The sequence below is a fragment of the Branchiostoma belcheri genome, unplaced genomic scaffold, assembly GCF_001625305.1.
Source record: "Branchiostoma belcheri isolate BF01 breed outbred unplaced genomic scaffold, Haploidv18h27 scaffold100, whole genome shotgun sequence".
Taxonomy (NCBI): domain Eukaryota; kingdom Metazoa; phylum Chordata; class Leptocardii; order Amphioxiformes; family Branchiostomatidae; genus Branchiostoma; species Branchiostoma belcheri.
In genome coordinates this window covers 435,648-462,243 of record NW_017802381.1, presented here as the reverse complement: position 1 = coordinate 462,243, position 26,596 = coordinate 435,648, and the positions used below count along the sequence as shown (strand labels likewise).

General features: G+C 37.8%; 1 protein-coding gene across 1 annotated transcript in view; it reads right to left on the bottom strand.

Moving 5' to 3' along the window:
- Window positions 1–19,250, bottom strand: part of LOC109473897 — a 34,157-nt gene extending 14,907 nt beyond the window's left edge. The window contains exons 1-5 of the mRNA XM_019774040.1: window positions 19,131–19,250; window positions 18,355–18,603; window positions 10,456–10,661; window positions 7,616–7,904; window positions 5,522–5,681 (exon numbers count right to left, since the gene is read on the bottom strand). Coding sequence (XP_019629599.1) covers window positions 5,522–5,681; window positions 7,616–7,904; window positions 10,456–10,661; window positions 18,355–18,602 — 903 coding nt within the window. The 5' untranslated portion in view covers window position 18,603; window positions 19,131–19,250. The remainder of the gene's footprint in view (window positions 1–5,521; window positions 5,682–7,615; window positions 7,905–10,455; window positions 10,662–18,354; window positions 18,604–19,130) is intronic.
- Window positions 19,251–26,596: the final 7,346 nt, after the last annotated feature.

The window sequence follows — 26,596 nt, the reverse complement described above, 5'->3', positions numbered from 1 at the left end:
GAGTTTGTAGAAAACACTTTAGTTTGGTGAAGTTTGAGACACCATTTCTGAAGCAAAATGTTTAGCCTAAATGTTAAAGAACACTAATGTAAGAAGCTGTACATAAGTTACAAAAGTCAGATAGCCTCATACACTACTTGAGTCCTTTGATAATTCAAAGAACCAAAAATTACTGGTACAAATTCTTGCCATTGCTGCACTTTTAAAGGAAACATGACAAGACTATATGCCTGGTGCTGACAGTCAGCCATCTGGGACACGTGTTGTGGGATGTGTATTGCAAAGGATGATGGGATAGTATCATACCAACTCATAGACTCATACCAACTAGTAACTTTATTATTCGCCATTTGCCATTTGACTAAGGCACTACCCCATAACTCGCAGTTTAAATAGGAGGCTGTTTTTCACCCACCCACCCACACCACCCTATCAACCCAAGGGAAAATGAGTGTCATACAGAGACACGGCCTGCTAGCTGCCACGCGACTTTGGCACTGCCAAATTACTCATGAAGGATGATCAAATGATTGTGCAGTTTAAATAAGAGACAGCCCTACGTGCTTATGCATATTGTTTTACCCATGTGCGTTAGCTTTTTTGTTCTTGTGCGACTGTAAGTCACTTCTGATTTCTTCTTTTTCCTTCTACCACTCTTCCCAGGGTTTCTGAGATCTACTCCCTTTGCGTTCTTCTTTGTGTGCCCAGCAACGTTTTGCAAGTAGTTGTTATTGCTTTCGACCGCCGCTTCTCCTCTATGGAGTATTTAGTGGGATATTTTACAGTAGTCTCTAGATCTTGCTGAACCTAGAACGTGTTGTGCAGTGTGATAATTAACTCATCCAGTTTTTCTCCCTCCTTCAAGATTGTCAGCAGTCTGTTGAAGAAAGAATGTATATAATCTTTGTAAAACATTTCAAGCAAAGCATCTTTTAAATGAAAATACATGTATTACTGTAACCACATCTACATGATTGTATTGACGTTGTCATCGCATCCTGTCCAAAGAAAATTGCTGGTTGTGGTGTGTTCTCTGCCGAAATCAGCGACCATAGTTTTACATATGCTGTAAGGAAGGCTAAACAACCAAGACATTTACCAAGAACATTACGAACATTTAGAACTTAAATGACCTGTCCTTCGAAGAATACCTGTCAAATGCGCATTGGGAATAAGCTGAGAACTGTTCTAATGTTAATAGCACGAGGGTCTACTTTTCAAACTCTTATTAGCAGGTATATCAGGAAGATTCTTCGACGTTTTAAAAAACTATATAACCAATCCACAGCTAGCGTCAAGACGAGTAAAGGCCTCAGCGAGAGTTCCCCAATAGAAATTGGAGTAAGACAAGGCTGTATCTTAAGCCCTTCTTTATTTAACTTATATATGAGTAATTTAGCCAACCAACTAACTACAGATTCTGAAAATTTTGATGCCCCCATATTGAACACAAACAAGTTATCTAGCCTTTTCTACTCAGACGACCTTGTGCTGTTATCGACAAACAAACATGGCCTACAAAATCAATAAACAATCTAAACCAGTACTGTAAAAATGGAAATTATCAATTAATATAAACAAAACAAAAATAATGATTTTCAACAAAAAGGGGCAGTTGCTTCCAAACTTTAAATTTTACGAAGGAAGCCAAAATATTGAAATTGTATCCTCCTACAGTTACTTATTATTTAGGAATTATATTTACAACTGGCGGTAACTTCAGCACTGCAATGAAAACTCAACAAAAAGGCCTTACGAGCCCTCTTCAGTATAAAATCTAGTCTAGGTGACAGTAATGCATCAGTGTCAGTTTATTGTAAATTATTCGATGCTTGTATTGTCCCCATATTAACTTACGGTACTGAAGTATGGGGCAAGATTGGACTAAACGATGACTCCCCAGTTTAACAAGTACATTTAAAATTCTGTAAGTCAATCCTTGGTGTAAGAAAGAATGCTAGTAATATCGGCTCAAGGGCAGAACTTCAATATTCAATTATCTTCAATATTTCTACTCAGAAATAAACTCCAAATGCAGCAAAAATGGAAAAACAAGGAAATAAGTTAAGAACTTACAAAACAATTAAGCTTACGTATGAAAAAGAACAATATTTAGATGTACAAAACTTCAGTCATCGCCGAGCAATGACAAAATTAAGGATTAGTGATCACCAATTACAGATCGAAATCGGTAGGTACAACCAGACTCCCGTAAACAGCAGAATTTGCACTCCATGTAACTACAACTGTATAGAGGATGAGGCACACTCTGTTTTAGAATGTGCGATATATAATGACATCCGGAAATCCTTTATTAGCTCCTTACAGTTAGAAAAGAAATTTGCATACTTGCCGAAAATAGAATTGTTCAAACATATTATGACATCCAATTATATAATTGAAAAACTATGTAAATTTGTTCATACATGTTTCAAAAAGAGAGAAGAGATCCTGTAGTTAGATCCTGTAGATAGAGAAATAGCACACGATTGCAACAATTGCTTCTTCTATTCTTGTTACCAAGTTATTTAACTTAAGTGCATTTGGCCCGTGTAGGGCGTGAACATGCAATGAAGGTCATTGCCATTGTTAATGACGCCTCATTCTGTTTTCAGTCAATATTAAGTTTAACTTGTGACAAACACGCTCCCTGGGTAACTATACGTGTGAGGGGCCATGGACCACCCTGAGAGACCCAGAAATACCTGGCAATGACGAGCGAACGAGACGTTTATTTCTAGCGAGCAATGAAAACAAATCTACATTCTATATTGCAAAAAGAAAAAAAAAATGCTACGTAACAAACGTAACAATACGTCACAACCTGAAAATCTGAAAAAAATCATTCCAATGAAATTAAGGCGTAAATGTCTCTAGTCCATGCTAAAACTCTCCGACTGGGCCAAGACAGAAACGGCATTAACATTCTAAACAAAGTGGAAAAGAGACTGCAAATGAATTTAATGCGTACTTTATATCTATTGGTTTGAAGCTAGCTGCAGCCTTTACTAGAGCCTAGACTGCAACTGTATGGCTCTCAAGGTTTTTAAATTCACTGGCTTTAAGTGCCACCAACTAATAAACATGCCACCAGGCAGAAGAATATGTTTAGATGAAGTAAGCAGTCGACTAAGTCATGCTGCTCCTGTTATCACTGCTCCGTTGACATATATATACAACCTCTCGCTGTAGACAGAAGTAGATCCGACACAGTTAAATAGCTAAAGAAACACATTTACAAAAAGATAGAGACACATGCAATTCTAGTATTGTTAATAAATTATGCAAATAAGGTACTTTATTAATGAGGGAATAAGTTATGTTAATGATGTTCATCTTTACTTAAAGAGGAATTTGGAGGACCCAGGGTCCTCCACCAATAAAGAAACTATCCCCTGTGAGGATCTAGTAGCTAAATTGACCCCGCACATCCTCCCAACATCATAAATGGATTATAAGCCACGGGGTGTCTGAACCCGACTGCCATTGGAAACAATGGGAGCAGACGACAGACAGTGATTTGCATATTAACTGACGTTTGAAGTTTTGAAAAATGTTGTATTTTATCTTCACTAGTTTTTCAACAAAACATTGCCATACAAGGAATGACAGTTGCAGCAAACCTATATATACATGTATATAAACACAATCCATGTAACATTTACTTGGCAGTCGTTATACACGATAAGGGCCTACAGTTTCCAATTTGAACAATTCCAGCAGAGATGAGCCTCTGTCAAGCTTCCATGTTTGTTTCAAAAACTTATATCTGTAGTCACAAATTGCACGTCTTATCCACAGCCAAACTAGATTTCTATTGATATGATAGTTGTATGTTAACAAATATACAATGTAGAAACATGTAGAAACGCATTTGGCGGCTTCTTGCATTATATTAGAATCCAAGTCTGAAATGCTGAATAGATGAAGTCCCAGTTTACCAGGATTGGCATAGTACATGCCTGTGTAGTTTATATTAGTCTATATTCTTGTTGTTTAGTAAAATATTATACTTTTCATGTGCATATCCATGTCTCCACATAATGTTGAAGAGGTGTACTTGGTATACTATCTCAGCCTAGCTCTCCCCATGTGTTCACCACGGCTGCCAGTTGCAGAATGAGCTGTGAGAGTTTACAGTACCCGAATTTATTGGGTGGTTTTTATAGTCCAAACCTTCCTCTTTAACTATCAAATACCCCCTAATGTGAAATTCCAGGCACTCACCAACTATAACATTTACTCATTAATTATGCAAGTTAGGTCTTACTTGATACAATCAAATCTGCCTGCGTTTCACTTGTCCTCAAATACCAGATTACCCTAATGACATGAATATATCAGTAGTTCTCCTATCCCGAGCCTATCCAGCTCGTCTCCCTTATTACTAGTATCTGGAGCTTGTTTTCCTGTTGCGCCCTGTGCTGGTGCCCTGCTTCACACATTGTTCAAACGTTTCGTACATCATTCGAACGTTTACAGGATCTGCATACTAACAAGACATCGTAATACTGGTTTCATGATACTAAAAAATATCGTAGTACTAAAAAATATCATAATAGTTGTTTCACCTAAGGATAAAGCACCAAAGGAAAGCAAATGTGGGTAGTTTACCATATACAGTGTCAAGGACAGAATTCCATGTAAGGGAACTTGTATTGGCGAGACTAAAAGAACTCTCAAGGCTAGGTTCTTAGAACAAAAACGACCTAGCTCGACTAGTTCAGAGGTCTCACAACACATACACATAGATTCGCCTGGACAACCATTACTCAACAGAGACGGGGGGGCGCCACAGACTTTCTGCAACCTTTGATCCACTGCTCACGGAGTCACGTATACTTGGCATAATAAAATACAATTATAGCAAACCAGGATCTAATTTTTATAATTAAAGAGAAATTCTTTCATTCTGCTGTATTCCATAAAAGGGCTATGAAATACTTAAGACATATTTACTTGAGAAAGACAAGATCATTAGCAGATTTTTATTATGCCAATAAAAAAACCTAATTCGCATAATTAATGGGAAATTCGTGCACTTTTATAGTGGTAACTGATGAGAATTTAATACTTGCTATAACTGGATGATTGGATGTTCAGTGAACATCGCTAAACATAATTTATTCAAATCAGGACCACATTTGCATAATTTATGAGGGAAACACTAGAATAGCATTATTTCTTAAATATAATCCTGTCATTGGGTGGAGAATATGATCAACTGATATAGTATATGCAAACTGCAGACTGCAAACATGAGTTGGCAAAAGTATGTCAGAGGTCGTGTTTGCCATTATAACCAACAATACCATACGTTCTCCATGTTAAATGAAAATGATTTCACCAGTGTGTTGCATGTTCCTTGGTAGGAGCTATGTGAATCACTTGTACAAATATTTTGCAAATGAGCAGGATTGTAAATGTAAGCCTTGACAGGTGGTCATCACCATGCATAAGATTTACGAAGTCATGCAGATATGAGGTCGTCGAACTGTTGTTTTTAAATATATCTACTAACCAATGGCGGGTGCATGGCGTGCATATCATCGTATACTCTCTTCTCGGCTATCCAGCGCAGCATATGTTTGCCTTTTTTCTCTACATCTGACTCAAGTTTGGCCATCTCTTCTTTATCCCAGCCTGTGACAGGTTGATTTTGGTGAAACTCCCCGTAATACCTGCGTGTATTAAGAATGTGTAAACATACTTAGTCTAGTTATTAGTTACTAATGAAACAAGCTTTCTATGTCTGAAGAATCACATAAATGCCTATGGAGTCCCAAGGCCAAAGAGTTATACTTGACAGGGTGCAAATACTGCAAATGATAAGGTGTTGCTTATTAAGGAAAGTAATTGAGGAAGGGCCCATCAACCTCCTCCGAACTGTGGTGGTATTATGTGTCGTCTTTCGGTAACTTTTATGCACGCTTGACGTCAGTGCGCTTAAGGCTTCAGGACAGTAACCCCCATCATCTTCAATTTAGTTGTAGCTTTTCTATCGTTAAAACAATACTATTAGAAAAAGTTAAGTTAGTATATATAAAAATTGAAGTATTCTTTGGTCTGTCCGCGTGTCTGTGGGTGTTTAAGCAAATGTGTATAATGATAACTTCAAAATGGAAATGAAATTCAGTATTTTTTTAACAATAGACTTTTCAGGGTTTTATGTCAAGTTACACATTTTTTTCTGATATCAGTAGCATCTAATGTAATTATATGTAATTTTATCAATAGATTATGCTAATTTGATGACGCCATTGGTCAAAATCCATGATTTCGGACCATATCACTGTATCAGTTATATACAGGTTATTTTCATCAAGGCAATGTTGATTTGGTTATATGGATGACATCCGCACGCGCATGAATTTTCAGCCGATTCCAAAAAAAAGTTTTCAACCATACTGTAAATCGTACAAAACAGTTTCAAAATTAGCAAATATAAATCGTTAGTTGCAAAACTTGTTTTATTCGCACGCTCGCATCAGTTTTGGGGTTTCTAGAGGATTTCATCGATATAATCAAATCAATATGGCCTAGAATTTCATCACTACTTCATTTTTTTACAAAAGGTCCATATGAACGTCTTAAGTCTATTTCAATGTATTTGTATGGTTATCTTTAAAAAGTATATTTTCTTAATTCAAGATTGATGATCCAAGATGGCGGACAGCCAAAATATGCAGGCGTCATTTTATGATGCCACTGAAGTTGCTATGGGCAACATAAATCTTATTATACCCTAACATTTTTCACGTTTTGTTAAAGTTAAGTTGACCGTATACCATGACATTTTAATCCTAACTAGACCGGGCGTTTTTGCAAGTCGTGGACCCCCCATTCGCCCCTCAGAAGTCGAGAACGGTATATCGTATGACCAACAAATCTTTAGAGGATGGTGTACTAGTAAAACTAGATCATAGCAATTTTGACGACTTTATGATGTTTTATGACATCATGCATATTTAAACTATCCGCCATCTTGGCTCACCAATCTTGAATTTTAAACTATTTTTTTCAAAAAGCCTAAAATACATTAAAATAGACTAAAGACGTTCATATGGACCTTTTGGTAAAAAAAATAAAGTAGTAATTAAATTCAAGGAGAAGACCTGTATATACATGGTTTAATGATATGGTCCGCCATCTTGAATTTTGGCCGATGACGTCATCAAATAAGCATAAGTTCTGAATTTAATCAGAAAATGTATATAATTTTACATAAGATGTTATTAATATTAGAAACCATTTGTAGATTGGCATAAAACCCATAAACTTCTATTATTAAAACAAAAATTACTAAATTTAGCGAAAAATGCTTTATAACGTTATTGGAGAAAATCGAAGATGGTTGACCATATCATTCAATCAACTATACATAGACTATTTTAGTTTTGATTGATACAAATAATACACAAATATAACAGATTTATATACAAGTATATTTGCATATTTATATTTAAGTATTTATTAATGAATTTATGTATTCTTCCCGCGTTTACAATAAAAAAAACAATATACAATATATCTACACCTGACAAGAGCATGTCTTTCACGAATTATAAAACGTTGTTAAATAACTAGAAAAAAAAGCACAGGAACAAAACCTTACTTGTCCACCCATTTAAAGGTCCCGTCTGCAAGCATCTTCTTTAAGATGTCGTACTCTGCCCCCTCAACGTCAAGCTTGAATATAACGTAGTCTTCCACCGCGGTGTTCTCCTGAATCCATCGGGACAGGTCGACTGTCGGCACTGTCCGGTGAAGAGTCAATTTCCGGCGGCCGCCCGTCTCAGTGTTTGCTTTCTCCGATTCCCAAGCGAAGAGTGTACCGCCGCCCCACTGCAACTCTCTGTCCTTAGCCGGTGACCAGACGGACTCAAGGTAAGCTGTCATGTTTCCTATTGATGAAATATAGAGCCAGGTTTTAAAAACCTTCGACAATTGTAGTCTCATTAACTACGGCATTTTTCCGTATCTTTTGTACTAGGTGTACCCAGACATTTTTAACAGACAAGGGTATACAAAAACTTGGTACACTTGATATTTTTGGTAACTTTTGTACTATTTATAGCCTAAATACTATTATTGGTTATATAAATATGTGTGACAGGCTGAATAAAAGTTCTAAACGGGAACTATGCGGTTCCAGATGTCTTACTGAGGGACGACTGCGTGTGCAAGATGTCGGTAGCTTGAGGAATGAATCCCCTCTACTATATACTACTATTATTGGTTATATAAATACGCGACACCGGTAAGAACATCTAATTCCGTAATATTCTATCCTAGACACTTGGTTTTATTCCACTGAGTTATACGGAAAACAATCACGGTTTTAGCACAAAAAAGCACAAAAAACGACGTTGTTTTGACGTTTTTTGACGTTATAATTACACCAAAGTTGCTGTTATAGTCTACTTTTACTGCTATATCCCTAAGAATTTTGGTGACCCTAAGATAAGAGTTTTTTTTAGTTACAGCATGACCAAAAACAGCCCAACCTGAATCAGGTTTATCTCCAAATTTTAAAGTGGTGCCCGCCGATATGAGTTTAAACAAGCTGCTAGATGACGCAACATTCCTAATTTATGACCCTAGCCTGTCCAGATATCAAAATATCTAAATAGTAGTTATGTCCTGGTACCATTTAAAGACCAGGCTTGTACTATATTAGCACCGAAAGAATCCGGCTAACGTAAACTACCAGGCTTCATTCTATCCCTGACTTCCTCTGGCTAAGGTGGTGACCAAGACTCTTAAGACACGTTGGGTTTGAAACATATTGACAACAAATAACAATAAGGAATGAGATGTACATAAAGAAGTTAGTGGCCTAACCCAGAGTATAAATTAAAGTAATGGCAACATTGCCTTGCCAAGGTTTGCCTGGTAGTGTAATATATGGTTACTTGTTCAGTTCAAACAGTTAATAGTACACTATTCTCTTAAATTACGTGGCCGTACGATTTCTGAGGGGGGTGGGGCGAATGACCAAGTCCCAGTCCTAAAGATCACAAAAAAGTCTAGATAGGGTTAAGATACCATCTTCAGCTGGACATTACACACCAGCGGGACGGTTCTAGTTCCAACGCCAGGTTGAAACACAAGAACACCATTGAATAGACGTTAAAAACAACGTCAGCTGGAAATACACCAGTCAATACAGTTCAAATCATTGTTTAGAAATTTTTTAATACCACTGTAGTAACTTTCTTGGAATATGTTGAAAAAATGTCTCCAGTAATAATGATTAGAAAGAAAAAAAAAATACTTTACACATCGTCTGGACCATAACTAGCTATTTAAAGAAAATCAAAGAATCCGTCAAACCCATTGTGAACTACAGCAGTGAACACACAAACGGCATTAGATGCATACGCTTCTTCTTCAATGCCGTTGTCCATTAAAAGAATTACCTCACTATAATACGATTACCAAAGTAATAAAGATAATGAAAATTTCAAGTGCGTCCATCAGATATTGAGTGTGTCATTAATGGTCCAATTATAACATCCCCATACTAGAAATATTTTGATAACCACTTAAAGTTAAAAGAATAATGATAGTTGTAGGTTAAATAGGGAAGACAACAACATGCCTAGTGTCTAATGTTATAATGTCCAATTATGTGAAAACAGAGTAATGCGTTCAATAACCCGGCTACATTATTGTCCATGTGCGTGCAGTATAATGCAAGTAAACCTGCAAAGAAAAATCGTTGCGTTATATATCCCTGCTAAGAATAGGGAAGTCTGTCTGAGCGTCATGCATGATAACAGGGAAAAATATATTACGTGTAGGCATACGTTGACTAACATAGACCCCATTTTAAGGTAGTAAGCTGCGAAACAAATTTAAGGCTACACCACTCTTTTTTAAATGAGGGTAAAATGTAAAAGGTTTAAAAAAAACTGCAGATCAACAACAGCCGGCTAATGCACTCTAAAACGCAAAGGCCCAAATACCCACGTACGAAAGATAATCGCAACCCGGCGGTTCTTGAGATCATTAGCCGAAAATAGAATCAAAATTCGAACGACCCTGCAGGTCCCCAGGAAACAGCTATGGGGCCCGAATTTACACAATTAATATCTTTACAGCTATATACCACCTTAACATCACGTCCACAGACTGCCCAGCGCTAAAGATATTTTTTTAAATCCTTATTGCAGTTCTAAGGTCAATCACCAGGGGCCCAAAGTCAACTTACACAATTCTCTTCACCCCATTTACCGACCGGCCAAATATTCTTACATTCTGTACGACAGATCATGACATACTACTATACACCTCTCACTCCATGGGGGTAAAAAATGTAAAGTGCGTTCCATTGGATATTGACCATGTGTCTTGATGGCCCAAAAATCTGAAAATGACTTGCTGTGATCGGTAATATTATTTCTATAGATTAATTTGTAACACACTATCTGTCTTTCCGTGCCTACTCACCGTCCTTGTTCGATACCCCTGTTGGACAGTGCAGCACGTGATTCGGGTACGAAGCGAAGTATGGCGCCAGTCTCTCGTCTATTTCAAAGGAGTGTATGATGAAGTCCTTTCCTCCCGGGTAGGTCTCTCTAAATAATTGTACAGTGGACGCCACATTGGCACCGCAGTCGAGTAAGATCTTTCTTGGCTGCCCAGCGGTTGGGAGTCTGCAAAATAGGAAACTAAAAGGTCGGACAGGGTGTGTCATCAGAGACTTGAATTTAAGAAACACATGCAATACACTTTACTTCAAAACTATAAATATTTTCGTTTTAAATGCGTTTTCCGCAATTTGGACCATATGATTGTATACTACATTAACTAAGCTCTCTAGTTTTTTAAAGTTTAAGTAAGGGATATTCATTAAACGTCTTTGCTTTGGCATGCCTCGAAGATAACGTTACAGTTCTCCACTAATTGCAATTCCGAACAATTTATTAAAAGACCAACGTATTCCTAGTCTTAAAATCATTCGACTACTTCGAAATCATAAACCTTGAATCTTATATTGAGTACCGTACATACATACAGGCAGGCAGGGAGGTCAAACTTTACGTTACTTTATGTTGCCCATAACAATCCATTGGAAATCATTGATAACCATCCACAGGTTCTCGAGTTATGTTGTACACAAATGACAAAAAACAACAACTATGCAGCAAGAAGGAACCTAATAGGGTAACCATTTTCTAACTTGGACTTTGTTTCCATAATCGCTACTCACATACAGATAGCATCAAGATCCATTCTCACCTTCTTGAGTTGTGATGAACACAGGCTATCAACAAATGCACAGTCCGCTGCATTACGGTTTGATGACCATTTTCTTAACTTCACCTTAATTCTATATAAGCTCCTAACAACATACCAAATATCAGAGATTCACCCACAACTACTCAAGTTATGACGAAGACAAGCGCCTTTTTGATGAAGGTAATGGCAATCTCTTTTTAATTAAAATCGCTACACTATCACATTTAACCCTTGACAGTACACCTTCCCGGACTGATTAATTTTTACACCTGGGGTCCGCGCGGACCTCAGAGCAGTTTTTTGGCTAATTTTTAGAAATTATCAACATGCTACCGGCTAAATTGTTTTGCAAATCGATGTGTGAACCTCTGAGTTTTGACCTTTTACTATTTTTTGGTGAGGAAAAGTAAAAAAGAACAAATACCCGATTTTACACCCTATTCAGACCGAGTGTTTTTTTGAGGCCCGCGCCGACTTTAATCTCAAATAGCGCCTGAACGGCTTGACTTAGAACCATCAAATTTGGTGAGCTTTCCTAAAATATACCTGGGAAAATTTTTATATTAGTTAAATAAGTTAATGATTTTTTGTGTTGCCATGGCAACGGGTTTCTGACAGACACTTTTGGGGGGAAAATCAGTAATTTTGGTTTAAGCAAGATTTTCTGGGTTTTATATTAAATAACACTTCTTTTCTGACATTGATAGAATCTTACATAATTAAAGATGAGTTAAATCTTTTAATATTCATAATGTATGCTAATTTGATGACGTCATGGGTCAAAAACCAAAATGGCGGACCATACTATGAGCTCTGACCGCATATGACGTCATGATCACACCAAAGTTTTTAGAATTTCATTTTGTTAGTACAGCATTCTCTGAAATTTTTTGGCCATTCGATGAGTGCATAAAAAAACATATAAAAACGGAAATAAACTAATGTATAAAAACGCCAGTGTGTCCATTAGAATTAAAAGCCGGCTGGGGTCCGAGCGGACCCCGAAGGAAATTCAGATATACATTTTTTTTTTAAAATTGGGGAAACTGAGTTTTTTGTACTGTATTGAGGGACAACTTAGTGGTTGACAATTGCCCGAAATTTCAGAAAAAATCTTTAAAAAACAAAAAAAAAAAATATTCCAGGATATATAGTGCTGGGGTCGGCGCGGACCCCAGGTGTACTGTTTAGGGTTAATAAATGATGTATATTTTTGTATCATATACTCACAAAACAGTATGCAAATTGTAAAATGTTGAACCTTATTCCATCAGACAGATTAAACAGGGATCAAATTTCCAACGACCATTGTCGCCTTCATATGGATAATCAATGGCCAATCACTTCAAAACGTAATCTCACGAGAAAATTTATAGTTGCGCCAAAGTTTGACAACCACGCATTACATATACAAATATAATGAAACTAAACATATATATTGGCTTAACATTACATGACTTACACATACTACGAAACTATACATGCATCTTGACGACTCTATACATGACTTCACCAAATTCTATAAACTATACAGTTAAAAATATAGCAGCCACGTCGAGAGTCCTATGTGTTTCTCTTTTCTTTCCGCGAGAGAAAGTAGTCCGTTCTACGGCTCCGGGCGTCGACACGCCCCACAAGAAAGCTTACCGCGGCATTATACAATCGCCTATATTCCTTATTGTAACTTTATTTCTAATATTCAGACTTCCTTATTTGCTCCCAATGAATTTTTGAGACAAAAAAAGTACCTTTCCCTATTCGATATTATGACCTGACATAAGGCAATTTTAGTGCAATTTCCGCCCGTGTATTTTCACCTTGATGCAGATTTTGCACTAACAGGAAATTTGCTCGATGAGAAAGATCAAATCCTAAACTTTCTGATGGTATTTAACATACATTCCAAAGCAGAAATTACACCACATAGAGCGCGCGTCCCTGGCGCGCCAGTGAGCTACGTGTGTTCTACGCATATGAACCTACATGTCCTATACATCGCTAGATTTAAATCATTGTCGACATACGGATAAAGTACTTTTATTTAGACTACACTGGATGTTAATTCATCTTAAATTAAACAGGTTCTTTTATTTTGCTCTCAGAATATATGTTTCCGGTTCCTTGATTGCCGCGACCTATCTGAAAACCAGCGTCTGCCTAAACGCGGGGAAACATTATACTCTCGTAGCTTCCTAACCTTTGAAAAACGTACAATTAGAACAAGAATTCGTAGATCTTATACCTCCATAAAATATATGAGTTTTTGTAAATGACATGTCCTCATTGATTATGCAAATGACCTCTAAATTAACATAATATATGCACAGCGGTGTTAACTTTTAAGTAACTTACACATGTCACAAGGTTTAAAATTCCTATCATTTACCTATTAGGAGTCACAAAATGGTCACATTAATTATGTAAATAAGGTCATCATTTGCGTAATTGGTATCTGTTGATGTTCCGACTGCCACAGATTAAATAGATTACACGTATAGCAGTAATATTATGTAAAACACTGTAATTATAGAATAGCCTCTTTAATTATGCAAATTAAGTCATCATTTGCATTATTTGCATTTAATTAATTAATTAATTAATTAAATATGTACAACGCTCTCTCAGCCACCTACATACCAAACCTGATGAAAACATGATGTTCCTATCTGTACTTATTGGCTTTAAAGGTTTTTACCAGAAACTAACGTGTAGTTCCAGAACAAGCTTCCAGGGGAACCAAACTCACACCACTTATTCCTGACAGGAAAAGCTATCTGTCACTAATAAATCAAAACCATATCATGTTCAGGACAAAAGATACAAAAACCGAAAGTTCTGCTGCAGTACCAAGGTCATCCACCAGGTGGCCCATATTTGACTTTGACCTTCGTCTTCCTAAGACGTACCTGCATACCAAATATCATCACAGTCCATAAATGCGTTATGACGATATAAGTGTGGAAACACACAAACACAGACAGGCCAAAAACAATGCCTCAATTTTTTTACGGAGGTAACTAGAATATCTCAAATATTGTGGGTGATCGGGGGGAATTCAAAAAAATATTTCAAAGGCACTTGGTTTAAACAGTTACTTCTCAGTTGGGTTAAGGTGGCCTAGGCTGATATCCATGTTTGAGTTCGGGCGTGTGTCTGCACGGTGGCCACAGCCTTGTTTTGAATCAAATGATGTTCCACCGTTTTCGATATGACGTCATTCGAAAAGAACGCGTGTTCGAATTCGGCGTTACCGGCCATCTTCTTCCTCTTAATTGATTGGCGGCCAACATCAACGTACTGATTGCTTTGTCGCACTTGGTTGGTTGGTGAGGTCTGAGGTCACGGTAGCATGTTGATGTTTTTCAAAGATAATGTGTCGGAAAATGGCAGCTACTGCAAGCTATCCAGTTTGTTCTTAAAGGACTCTAAGGATAGGGCAGACACGACCTCCGCAGGCAGGGAGTTCGACTCAGCCACATTACGTGGAAAGAAAGACATCTGCCTGTGTGTTGTTCTGCAAAGACGCATGTCGTAGGTCAGGGGGTGTGACCGTCTTGTCTGTCGTTTGTGTTGACTGGCAGTGGGCAGGTTACGGGAGTAAACAGTGATCATTCCGTGATGCAACTCGTAGGATGCTGTTAACCTTGCTTTCCTTCGTCTCTGCTGTAGTGTTTCCCACTCAAGGTCCTCCAGCATACTCTCGACGCTTGATGTTTAACGGTAGCGACTACACACCCAGCGTGAAGCTCGTCGTTGTACTTTCTCTAGAGTAGTTATGTCCTTGTTGCTGTGTGGATCTCACACTGTACTAGCATACTCTAGTGAGGATCTCACCAATGCCCTATAAGCTGCCTCTTTGATGGAGTTGCTATTGATCTTGATATTTCGTCGAACGGAGCCAAGGGATCTGTTTGCTCTATTTGAGATGTGCAGTCTCCATTTCAGGTCCTTAGTGAGAGGTCCTTAGTGAGAGAGACAGATATTTCACATTTGGTTCTTTCTGAAGTTTGTGACCGTGGAGCTTATAGGCCCGGTGAAAGGTTTTCTTCCTCCGGGTCATGTGAACTATCGAGCATTTTTGAGTGTGAAAGCTCATTTTCCACCCCACCCCCCAATCTGCAAGCTTGTTCAATTCCTCCTGTAGGCGGACCTGGTAATGTGTAGTCTAATGGTCGTGATATGCTGTATCATCAGCAAACAGCCTTGATACTGAAGACAGTCCTACTGGTAAGTCGTTTATAAACAGTAGAAACAAGGAGGGACCCAGAACTAATCCCTGCGGGACTCCTGATTCTACTGATACATACTCTGACCTTGATCCATTTACAACTACAGCCTGCTTTCTGTCAGACAAGAACTCACTGATCTATGTATTAACTTTTCCAGTTTACATGGAATTCTAGTCAATGATATAGTTCTCTGCTTTCTAACTTTCACCCTTTTTGAATACTGGGCATATATGGGCACACTTCCAGTCATTTGGGACAACTCCTTTGTCAAGGGAAGCCTGGTATAAGAAAGCAAGTAACGGTGCTATCTCTGTGGCTACCTCTCTCAATATGCGTGGACTAAGTTGGTCCGGCCCACTTGCCTTGCTAGGATCTAGGTCACGAAGAAGTTTTTCAACATTAGCAGTCGTGATTATGATGTCCTCTAGAGTAGGTTTCGAGGGAGCATCTGGATTCAGTTCTGAGCTTGAATTCCTCCTCGTTGAAGTCTTCTCTAGCACTGAATGCCGACTGGAATCGGCTGTTTAAGATCTCCGCCCTTTCTTTGTCGTCTGTAATGAGCTTTCCTGCTACCTTGAGTGGAGAGACTCCCGAGTTCTCATTCCTCTTTGATTTGATGAAAGCCCTGAACTTCTTTGTTGGTTTAGGTTTCTCTATGCACTCTTCCGTAATAAAGCCTTGCACATGATCCCAGTACTGCCGCCTGAGCTGCTGCTGGACTTGACGTTTAGGTGATTCAAATGCTTGAAACAAGTCTTGTCTTTTAGTTTTCTTGTATTTTTTTGCGGATTCTTGTCTCTTATCCATGGCTGACTGCCCCTAGCACGAACCTTATTGAGTGGGATGTACTTCTGTACTCTTTCCAGCATTCCTGTCTTAAAGTCCATCCAGATGGCCTCAACGTCTTACTCGTCTGTATGAAAACCCAGGACCGACTCAGTGAGTTCTTTTGATGTCTTCCTCAGGCCGTCCCAGTTAGCTTTTTTGAACCACAAGACCTGGCGTTCTTTTTTGGCGGATACAAGGGTTGGTAATCTTGATTTCGGCGTATGGTATGTTTCCCCTGTAAACTAGTGCGTCGTTACGAATTTTATTCACGGATTATGACTAAACCGGCTTTACGCTAAAAACAACATAATTGACCTTTAGAGTAATCCATTTTTACGTATTATTACTTTTTATTAGATTTGTCCGAGGTTTTTTTCGCATGTATTTGGATGTTTTCTTACTGGGGCGAAGTTTCAAACCGAAAATGGCCAAACATAGCTGTTTCTTGTGATTTTGACCCAAAACTAAAACAAAATACCCATTTCAAACAAAAAAGCTTCGGACAGAAATAACCCGTATGGGCTTGGCTCTCATCTTAAATAAACGGCTATTTTTTAGCCAAAATGTGTATTTTCAAACCAAAATCCAGGGAAAACTGAAGTACGCTTTATTAAATACGTTTCAAGTACAACTAAAACTGTGTTAAGTTTGGTCGCGGTGCGACCGAGCTATCAAAAGTTACAGTCATATTCCCATGTCCCCCGCCTTAACCCAACCGAGTTTGAAAAATATGCATTAATTGACGTGCTGGCTAGTTATAACTTCTTTTTTGTCAGATATCTATTGACTCATGCCATATTTGAAGTCAAATGCATGGTAAAAAAAAACCTTTTGTACATATGAAGGAATAGTGATCGTGGTCCTTTTGAAGAAGAAACCAACTTTACAATAAATATGAAACCAAACAGCCAAGAGTATGGAACCAAACAATAGATTGCGAGTTGATAAGTGTGCCCCCACCCCACCTAAAACAAAAATATTATTACCTCCATGACATGTCATGAGGGTTATATTTTCAGTTGCGTCCGTCAATCTGTCTGTTAGTCAACAAAATAACTCAAGAACGGCTGGATGAATGGTTTCATATTTCGTGCGTCGGTAGGGTGTGGCAAAAACTGGAAATGATAAGATTTTGGGCCCCCTAACGGCTTCCCTTGGTACTGCAGCGCAACTTCCGGTTTAAGTATGTCCTAATCTGGACAAGCTAGGGCCATGCATTTTAAATGGTTGGTAGCTCTTGTCCTCGGAATGACGTCACATGAGTTTGGCACTCCAACGGCTTGTTCTGAAACTGCAGGATGGTTTCTTTGAAAAACCTTCGAGAGGGGATAACTAAACAATCGTTTGACGGATCGTTGTGATTTTTGGTACGTAGGTAGCGTAAGTGATGCTTGACAGAAATCTAATACAATAAATAATATTATGAAAATCAGGATCTGATTTTCATAATCAATTAGGAAATTCTTTAAATCTGCTGTTTTCTATATTAGAGATATGGAACACTTGTGACGGATGAAATTAAAAACGACAAGATCATTGACAGATATGGATTATCTAAATGAAGACCTAATTTGCATAATGAATGGGTTATTGGTACATTTTTATGGTGTAGTGGGGCAGATAACATCAAATTTTGGAGGAATCTTTCAAATTGTGATACAAGCACCAAACTTGGTACAAAACCTCATGAGACATTACTCTTTTAAAAGTACGCGGGCCACTTGATTTGACTTTTGGCGCCCCCTAGCGGCGCTTTTTGGTACTGCAGCCGACCTTCCGGGCTTTGTATCTCCTGTTCCAAACATGCTACAGTCATGATGTTTATGTGGTAGAAAGCTGTTGGGGTAAGAAAGAAGTGTCGTAAATTTAGTGTTCCTAGCAGCTTGCGTTGGAACTGCAGAAGCATGTTCAGGATAAAAAAAAACTAAAACCGGAAGCTCTGCTGCAGTACCAATGTCAGCCACCAGGATGACCATATTTGCCCGAATTGTTGCTTACGACTATACTCATAGTGGTTAAATACGTGTAACATTGCATTTTTGAAACCTACCTTCCTTTCAACCATTGGGCGTCTTCGGAATTGAAGTTCTGTATGGACTTCACCGGAGCTTCATAGGCCTGCAAAAGCCTGTTGACACTTTCCTTCAAACCATCGGCGTCGTTCCGGTGAGATATTTTGGCGTCAGAAACCTCTGGGAATCTTAAGATGTGTGACACACATCCTCCAATGACAATCCCGAAAATAAGGACGGCTAATCGGCTTTTACAGAGACGACGGATTGCTTCATGCATCATCATACTGTGCAGTGATAAGAATAAAGTATTTTAGCTTCATATTATTATCAATATATATGTTTTAGAAGTCACCACAATACCCACGTCACACGACCCAACACTGGGTTATACTAGACACCACAATACTCACATCACACGCCCCACACTGGGTTATACTAGACACCACAATACCCACGCCACACAACCCCACATTGGTAAATACAAGTCACCACAATATCCACGCCACACAACACCACACTGGGTTTTACAAGTCATCACTATACCCACGTTGTCCGTCCTAAAAGACAACCAGACGCATAATGCAATTATAACCCATTGACGACTGCGATGCAAGATAATGGCGGCAAAACTGTAAATAATTTGAATATGGCAATGCTAATAAAATTGGCACATACCGCCCCACTTACCAAGGTTTTATTAGTACTTTATACATTTGGCTTTATGTGTACCCATGCATAAAGTACCCTCTCGCGGCATATATATTGTCAGCCATTATAATTCCGTCAAAAAAGAAACAATATTACAGCTTACCAAAACTGAGTCTGATTCTCCTCCGTGAATAAATTGTTGTTCTTGTTTTTTCCTAATAGGCAAGACACCAAGAGGACCCTCAAAGGAAGATACTATATATATGTTGACGTGGAACTGGCATAAAGCTTTGCCACGTTGTTCACACCCTGTGTGCAGTTCCGTGTTTACAACAAATCAGCATCCGGGCGTGATGCGCAGTGTATGAGGATCCAGTGGTAACTGTTTTGTTAAGCCTTGGAAAATATATAACAGCGAGCAGATTATTATTGGACTGAGCAGAGCACTTTGGACAAATCTCACAAACTTTTATGTTACAAAGCGGATCATAATGACCTACAGCGGGGGTCTTCACGCTTCGTTAAAAATGGAAAAATCTCAAGATTCCAAAGATCTCAATATTTTAGACGAAATCAGAAAATATTAAGATGAAAACGAAAGGTCTCAAGATGTTTTCAAACCATCTTGAGATTTTATTTTTCCATAGCATCTCGAAAATCTTTTTAAAGATCTCATGATTTGTAAAGCAATCTTGAAAGAAACGTTGAAGTTGCTCTCTAAACTTGATATTTTTCAACAATCTTAAATATTTTTAACGCATTTCGAGATGCTATGAAAAAATCTCAAGATGCGTTGAAAACATCTTGGAAATGTCTTGACACCTGTTGTTTTTATCTTAAGATTTTCTGAAAGATCTTGAGAATGTCATGAAAAATCAAGATTGTCTCATAAGATCTCAAGATTTCGTCTAAAATATTGAGATCTTTGGAATACTTCTGAGGTTTTTCCATTTTTAACGAAGCGTAAAGATCCTTGCTTAGGGTCATTATGATTTGCTATGTAACAGAGAAGTCTTTGACAAAATTTTGGATTTGTACCTCTAAGCTGTAAACAGCCAGAGGCATTAGTCCAAAGTGCTCTGCTCAGTCCAATAATAATCTGCTCGGTGCTATATACTGTGTTTTAATTTCTGTTCTTAAAAAATATACGGTCCGTAGAAATTCAGATAAAAATACAAATACGGATAAAAATGTAAAACTAAAATAAATCAGGACATTCTTAAGACACCAATATAATTTGTTGTTTCTCAGAATTGTCGCTATCAGATTTCGCTAAATAGGAAAAAAATTATAAAAATTCAATTTTACCCATAAGTTCCGCCCAAGAGGAGTTTGCCAAAAATAGATCTTAAAAAACTTGAATACTGCAGTTTTATCAAGAGATGATACGTTTCTCTCTTACCAATTGTGTCATGTGAAGTATGGAAACCTATAAAAGGGCTCCAATTTGCATACAAATGAGGAAACATAATTGTGGCCAGTTTAGAGTTTCGTGAGCAGAACTTCGTCGAGTTTTGAGCAGAACTTCTTGAATGTACTCTTCGAGAAGTAAGAAAAAAATAGTGGCGGGAGATTTAGTAAAGGCACAATTTTCAGAAAAGCCACAATTAGTAATGTCAGAATTTTCGGTGTTGAAATTCTAGGGGAGGAAAAATTTGCAGAACTTAAGCTGGAACAAAACAAATTTCTGCCGTTGGGTTTGATGTCCTTGAGTTATTTCAGAACATCATTGGTTTAATAAACTACTACTGCTAGTATCCTATATCGTCCTTAATATGTAAAGAGCGAACCCAATGTATCATGCTAAACTAATTTAGCCATCAGGAAAATAACCCTGTTCAATAAATCTATCGTGCTGTAGAGGCCATAAATAAAAGACAAATGCACTCAAATTACATATGTATAACTTACATGCACTGCGCATTCTTGTCAGGCACAGTTGAATAAATAGTCTGAGTTCCCCCTTTAAGCATGTTGTTAAAAGTTTAAAGTACTTAAATATGTTCTGTTGTAAACTTTACCAAGAATTAGTTTTGGGATTTTATGAATAGACAAAAATGAATACTGCTCTGTTTATTATTATTAGTTTATACAATCCAGGAGTGTAGCCCTGTCAACACATCATCATTATGAATTGATAATAAAATCAATACAAACATGTAGGTGGAAATAAGATCATGACTATGAAAAGAGCATCACACAAGTACATAGCAGTAATAAAATAATTTTTTTTCTTTTCTTTTCTGTCTACATCTTTGTACATTTCAACACGAGAGCCCCCTGGCCCCTATTTCCAGCCCTAGCCTCACCATCAGACTTCACAGCTTTTTTCGCCCTTTCGCTTCATTTTTGTGATAAAAAATCCGAGAACCAACAAATTAAATTAGTGTTGCCTAAGGACCTTTCATTCTCTTTGATTGTGGTAAAGTGACATATCTTTTTGTAAATGCACGATTTACAGCATACACATTCTTTAGTTACCTTTGCCAAGACGGTTATGCCTTTGTATGTGTTTGTTTTTGTGTCTGTGTGTTTCTGGCTTTTTAACAAGATAACTCGAAAAGGCTTAAATGAATTGTATTGATTTTAAGTAGATAGGTAGGTCGTAATTAAACCTGAAAATAATTAGATTTGTGGATCTGGCGACTTGCTTTGGTACTGCAGTGGAACTTCCGGTTTGGATATCTCATGATTTGGACATTTTCAACACAGCGTAGAAACAGACACTTAAACAAGAATTAAAGGTGGAAAATATTTCAGTAGACTTAAAGACTTCGTAAAGGCCGCTGAAAGGCAAATTCCGCCTTTCCGTCACCTTTTAGTGTGCTTGAATTTCAAGTAAACATAAATATATTTACGCTCCCTTTACAAGTCCGTAAACATTACAACAGGAAAACCGACATTTAAACAAACTTTCCGCAATATGTAAAAGTAAAGGTGGAAAATATCTCATTACACTTTACAACTTCTCAAAGGCCTCTGAAAGGGAAATGTTCCGTTTCGTAGCTTGTTTTTTTTTTTACCGTCTAACCGTGTTCCAAATAGACAAATTCTCGCCCAGCCGGCTTCGTTTTAACTCTTTTTGAGAAGCATGGCTTGACAAAACAAATTGCTTTTATGTAAAATCCTTTGCGTGAACTAAAAAAGTGTCCATATGCAGACACCCAATGAGGTAGGTGTCATGTGATAGGGTGATATCCAGTGAGAGACAACACAGCGAGGTTTGAATCTACCGGACTCAAGTCATTCTTTTTGGCGTCTATTTCCAACTGAGAAATAATTGCTGATGCTGAGAATCCCATGGAGCAAGAAAAGGCAAAAAGCATTTTTTTTTCTTCTAGAGCATATGTTGAAACTGATGGAGGACCAGCCGCCAAGGATCCAGGAGCTTAAGTAGCAGGGGCGACGACAACTGGACTCTCGGCCCGGTCCGTCTGACGGGGGGGACGGTCAGGAGAACAGAGGAGAAAGCTTTACAAAACGCCGTATATGAGGGAGCTAAACAAAAATATATGTTTGGAGATACAAGTAGTCCATTTACTGTACATGTATGAGTAGGTTGATAGTAGTTGATAATAATTAGCTTAGTTTAGGATTGTATTACATGATAGAACTATACAAGCCTGTGGCAGATGTAATTGAGAACAAGAGAAATATTGATATTGATTATGTAAATTTGCATAGTTAATAGATACTATTCAGCAACGGTAACTGCCAGGAATTTTAAACCTAGGTATTTGAAAGTTTTAAAAGTGAAGGTAAACATCATTAAATATAACTTATTCAAACGTGTGATGTTAGTTCACAACATAACACGTTCACATCTACAAGAACTGATCACGGATAACAGCGTCACCCAGTACCTGGAAAAATGGGCGGGTCTAAAGAGATAAACAAACCCCGGAATCCTGTACCACAGTCAGGGTCTGGGCCTTACCAGCAGATCTATCTTCAACAACATGCTACCGTCATCGCATCAACTACAACAGTAGGCGATCCAAGTGTCCAGAATGCTCTAGAAAGGAAACTTGAAAGGGGGCGATCCTTAAGCCACAAGTCCACGGGTAACCTGGACTGTCACACTCTCGTGAACGAGTCTCTCTCAACATTGTCCAGTCTGTCTCCTCACGATACCCCCCATCATGTCGGAAAGTAAAAGTGCACCTTCGTCAGCAAGATGCAGAAGACAAAAGGACAGAAGACCACTGCAGATCTCTTACCGTACAGGGAAACTGGATTGAACTTGTAGATCTGGAACAGTCGGACACAAAATGGAGAAGTTCCCTGTTGAACAGCCGCCGAGGCGTCTTTGAGTTTGCCCTGAGCCGTATGGTCAACTGGCTTCCCACACGTGACAATCTGGTTCAGTTGGGGAAATTCTTGTCCTCTAACTGTCCCTTATGTCAAGGTCATCAAACACTGAGGCATGTCCTAAACTCCTTTCTGGTCGCCCTGAAGGACACCAGGTATACGTGGCATTTCAACAGCGTCCTGAAGGAGTTGGTGACCACCCTTTAGCAGTGGTACTCCGAGTCTGGTCAACAGGTCACCATCAGGCGTGACTTGAGACCAGATACAGTTGAAGGGGGCACACATACCACCATTCCAACGGATATTCTACCCACGTCACTTATTCCGGACATCACTATTCAGGACCCTGTCAAACAAAAGCTGACTCTTGTTGAACTTACTGTACCTTTCGAACAAAACACCCTCGACGCAGAGGACAGATAAAGGGCAAAGTACGAAGTTTTGTTGAACGAAATCCACAGTCCTAGTAGCTACGAAGCTACTCTTGTAACGATTGAAGTAGGGAGTAGAGGGTGGGTAAGTGGGGTAAGTGGGGGAAACACGAAGTTAAGATCGCTATGTGTTGTTAACCACAAGGACAGGGAAGTGCGACACCTGAAAACCAGATTGGGCAAATGTGCAATATATATGTACCTCGTATGTCATATACTGTGCAAGAAATACTGTTGGTTAGGGCATACCCATGGGACTGTTCTCATGCTGTAAGTAGCTTGCTAAACGAGGAAGTGCAATAGTCAACTAGTGCAATATATTAATGTATACTTTTTATTATATTGAGTAAACCTAATGAATCACCATTTTTAAAATGCAGTTTCGGTGTACGCGTCCAGATAGTCCGACGCACGCATACTTACCTTGCGTCCCGTGAGTTCATATTATTAACTCATACTAAGGGATTGACCTAGGTGTTTTTAATGTTCGTCTTGTTTGTTTGTCAAAACTTAAATGAAAATAGATTTAACTCTTAGGACTTCATTTGCATAATTTAAAAGGAAATGCTAAAATGGCATTTTTTTGTTAAGATAAGACTTTCTTTAATGGAGAATATGATTTACTTATAAAATTCATTGAAATGAAGATGTGCATAATATATATATTTTTCAGTGATAAAGATTAACATCATTTGTCGAAGGTATATGGTCATGTAACTCTAGTATTTTGTATGTTTTACTCAAAACATTTTCTCAGTTAATATTTGTTTCTGTCGTCATATTCACATATACCGATGTTAAAGTTCTGCGTAGCCGTTTCAAATGTTCTGAAAGTTATCGTTTAGGACATTTGTTTAACGGACAGGAACTGATTCCATCAGATTTATGTAGCACTACGTGCATTAAACAGATCCTAAAGTCAGCTTAAGGATGTGTTTGATCTATCTTTACAGAATGAGATCTGACTTTAAAAAAAAACTAACAACACGGATCAAACCCTGTGTTACGGCTCATGTCTTGAAAGAGAATCATTCCAATGAATTTTTAAAATGTTTAAACACCTGCCATTAACGTTATTATTTTCATACATACGTGTTACTTTAACATCCAAATATACTTTATACCTATCTATTAACCCTATCTAGACTGGGTAGGGGGTGGGGGCTAAAAGTGCCCGCGCCAACTTTGATGTTGGGTAACGTCAGAACGATTTGTGCTAGGGCCACCAAACTTGGTGACTTTTCCTAAAATAGCGTTGCTAATAATTTAATAGCAGTGAGGTAAATTTATAATTTTCGTGTTGGCGTGGCAACGGGTTTCTGAGAAGCTATTTTGGCAAATAATAGATAATTTGTGAGTCCCCCCGCCAGTCCCAAAAATAACAAAAAGCCGTCTAGATAGGGTTAAAACTGTCTACATTTTGGATACATGTATTTACTCACTACCAAAAATGCCAATCTTGTTTTTCTTCAGGGAAGACAAATTTTCTTCCACTGAGAAAATTATTCTTCACCCAAGAAAAAATATTGTCAATGAGACAAGAATTTAAAGAAACTGCATTTTAGTTTATTGTGGTAAGATTTCTTTTCTTATGTATCTTGAACTAAATACCCTTAGAATATTATTCTTGCAGTAAGAATTTCTAAGATTTCTAGAAAACCATTCTGTACACAAGAAAAGATTTCTTGAACTAAGATCTAAACTATTCTTGTAGCAATAAAACCATTCTCCCTACAAGAAAATATTTTTTCAACTAAGATCTAACTGTTCTTGTGGCAAGAAAATCATTCTGTACACAAGAAAAGATGTCTTGAAGTAAGGGGCTAACTCTTTCTTGTAGTAAGAAGACCATTCTTCAAACAGGAAAAGATTTCTTGAACTAAGATCTAACTCTCCTTTAGCAAGAAAACCATTCTGTACACAAGAAAATATTTCTTGAACTAATAGCTACCTGCTCTTGTAGGAAGAAAACAATTCTGTCCACAAAAAAATAAATATATAGTGCCTTCTAAATATAAATGATGATCTAAATATAAATAATGATGTTGTATAGCAAATAAGTGTTATTTTGAAAAGCATTTGGGGGTATAGAGATGTTTATTACCACATTGATTTTGTACAATGTTTCCAATTAAAAATATAAATTCAGTCAATCAACATTCGTGGAATGGAAACAGTTTAACAGTAAATTTCAAAATATTATATGATATAACTAACAAGCCATTATGCTTTCAGAATACAGATCATATCACATTCTAAAACATATTCAGCAAAAACTGCAGTTTTGGCATGATAGAATTGGCAAAGTCATACATTTTGGACACCTGAAAAAACAGGAAAGACCTTTATTAGTTTGCATGCATGCACTGAAGGCAACAAAGTCAAAACAGGATGCCAAAACAATATAATTTATTACTTAAAGTAAATAATGGAAAATTATGTAATAAAACAGTAATGCACTTTAATATACAATACACCAGAGATATGATTTGACTTTCGAAATCAACCCCAATGGCGTTGTAACAATATTTTGGCTATGAAGTCTAAAAACAATGTCAACAGATTTTTCTTCTAGGTGGGGAGGGGGGCTCACTTACCTTCTATCTGTTTGGTTTCATGCTTTTTCTGTTGCAAAGTTTGTTTCTTCTGCGACCAAGATCACCATTGCTTCACATGTATACTGGGTCCTTTTTAACTTGATTTTGACTTCAAATCTGACATGAGTCAATAACTGACAAAAATAAGTAACCAGCGCGGCTTCCACAACTGACTTATGTTCAAAACCCTCTAACTGCATTTTGGGATTAAAATCAACCAATCAGGGGTTCAGAAAAGGTCACATGATCAAGAAAACTAGTAAGTTAAGAAAAAAGTTTCTACCGGTACA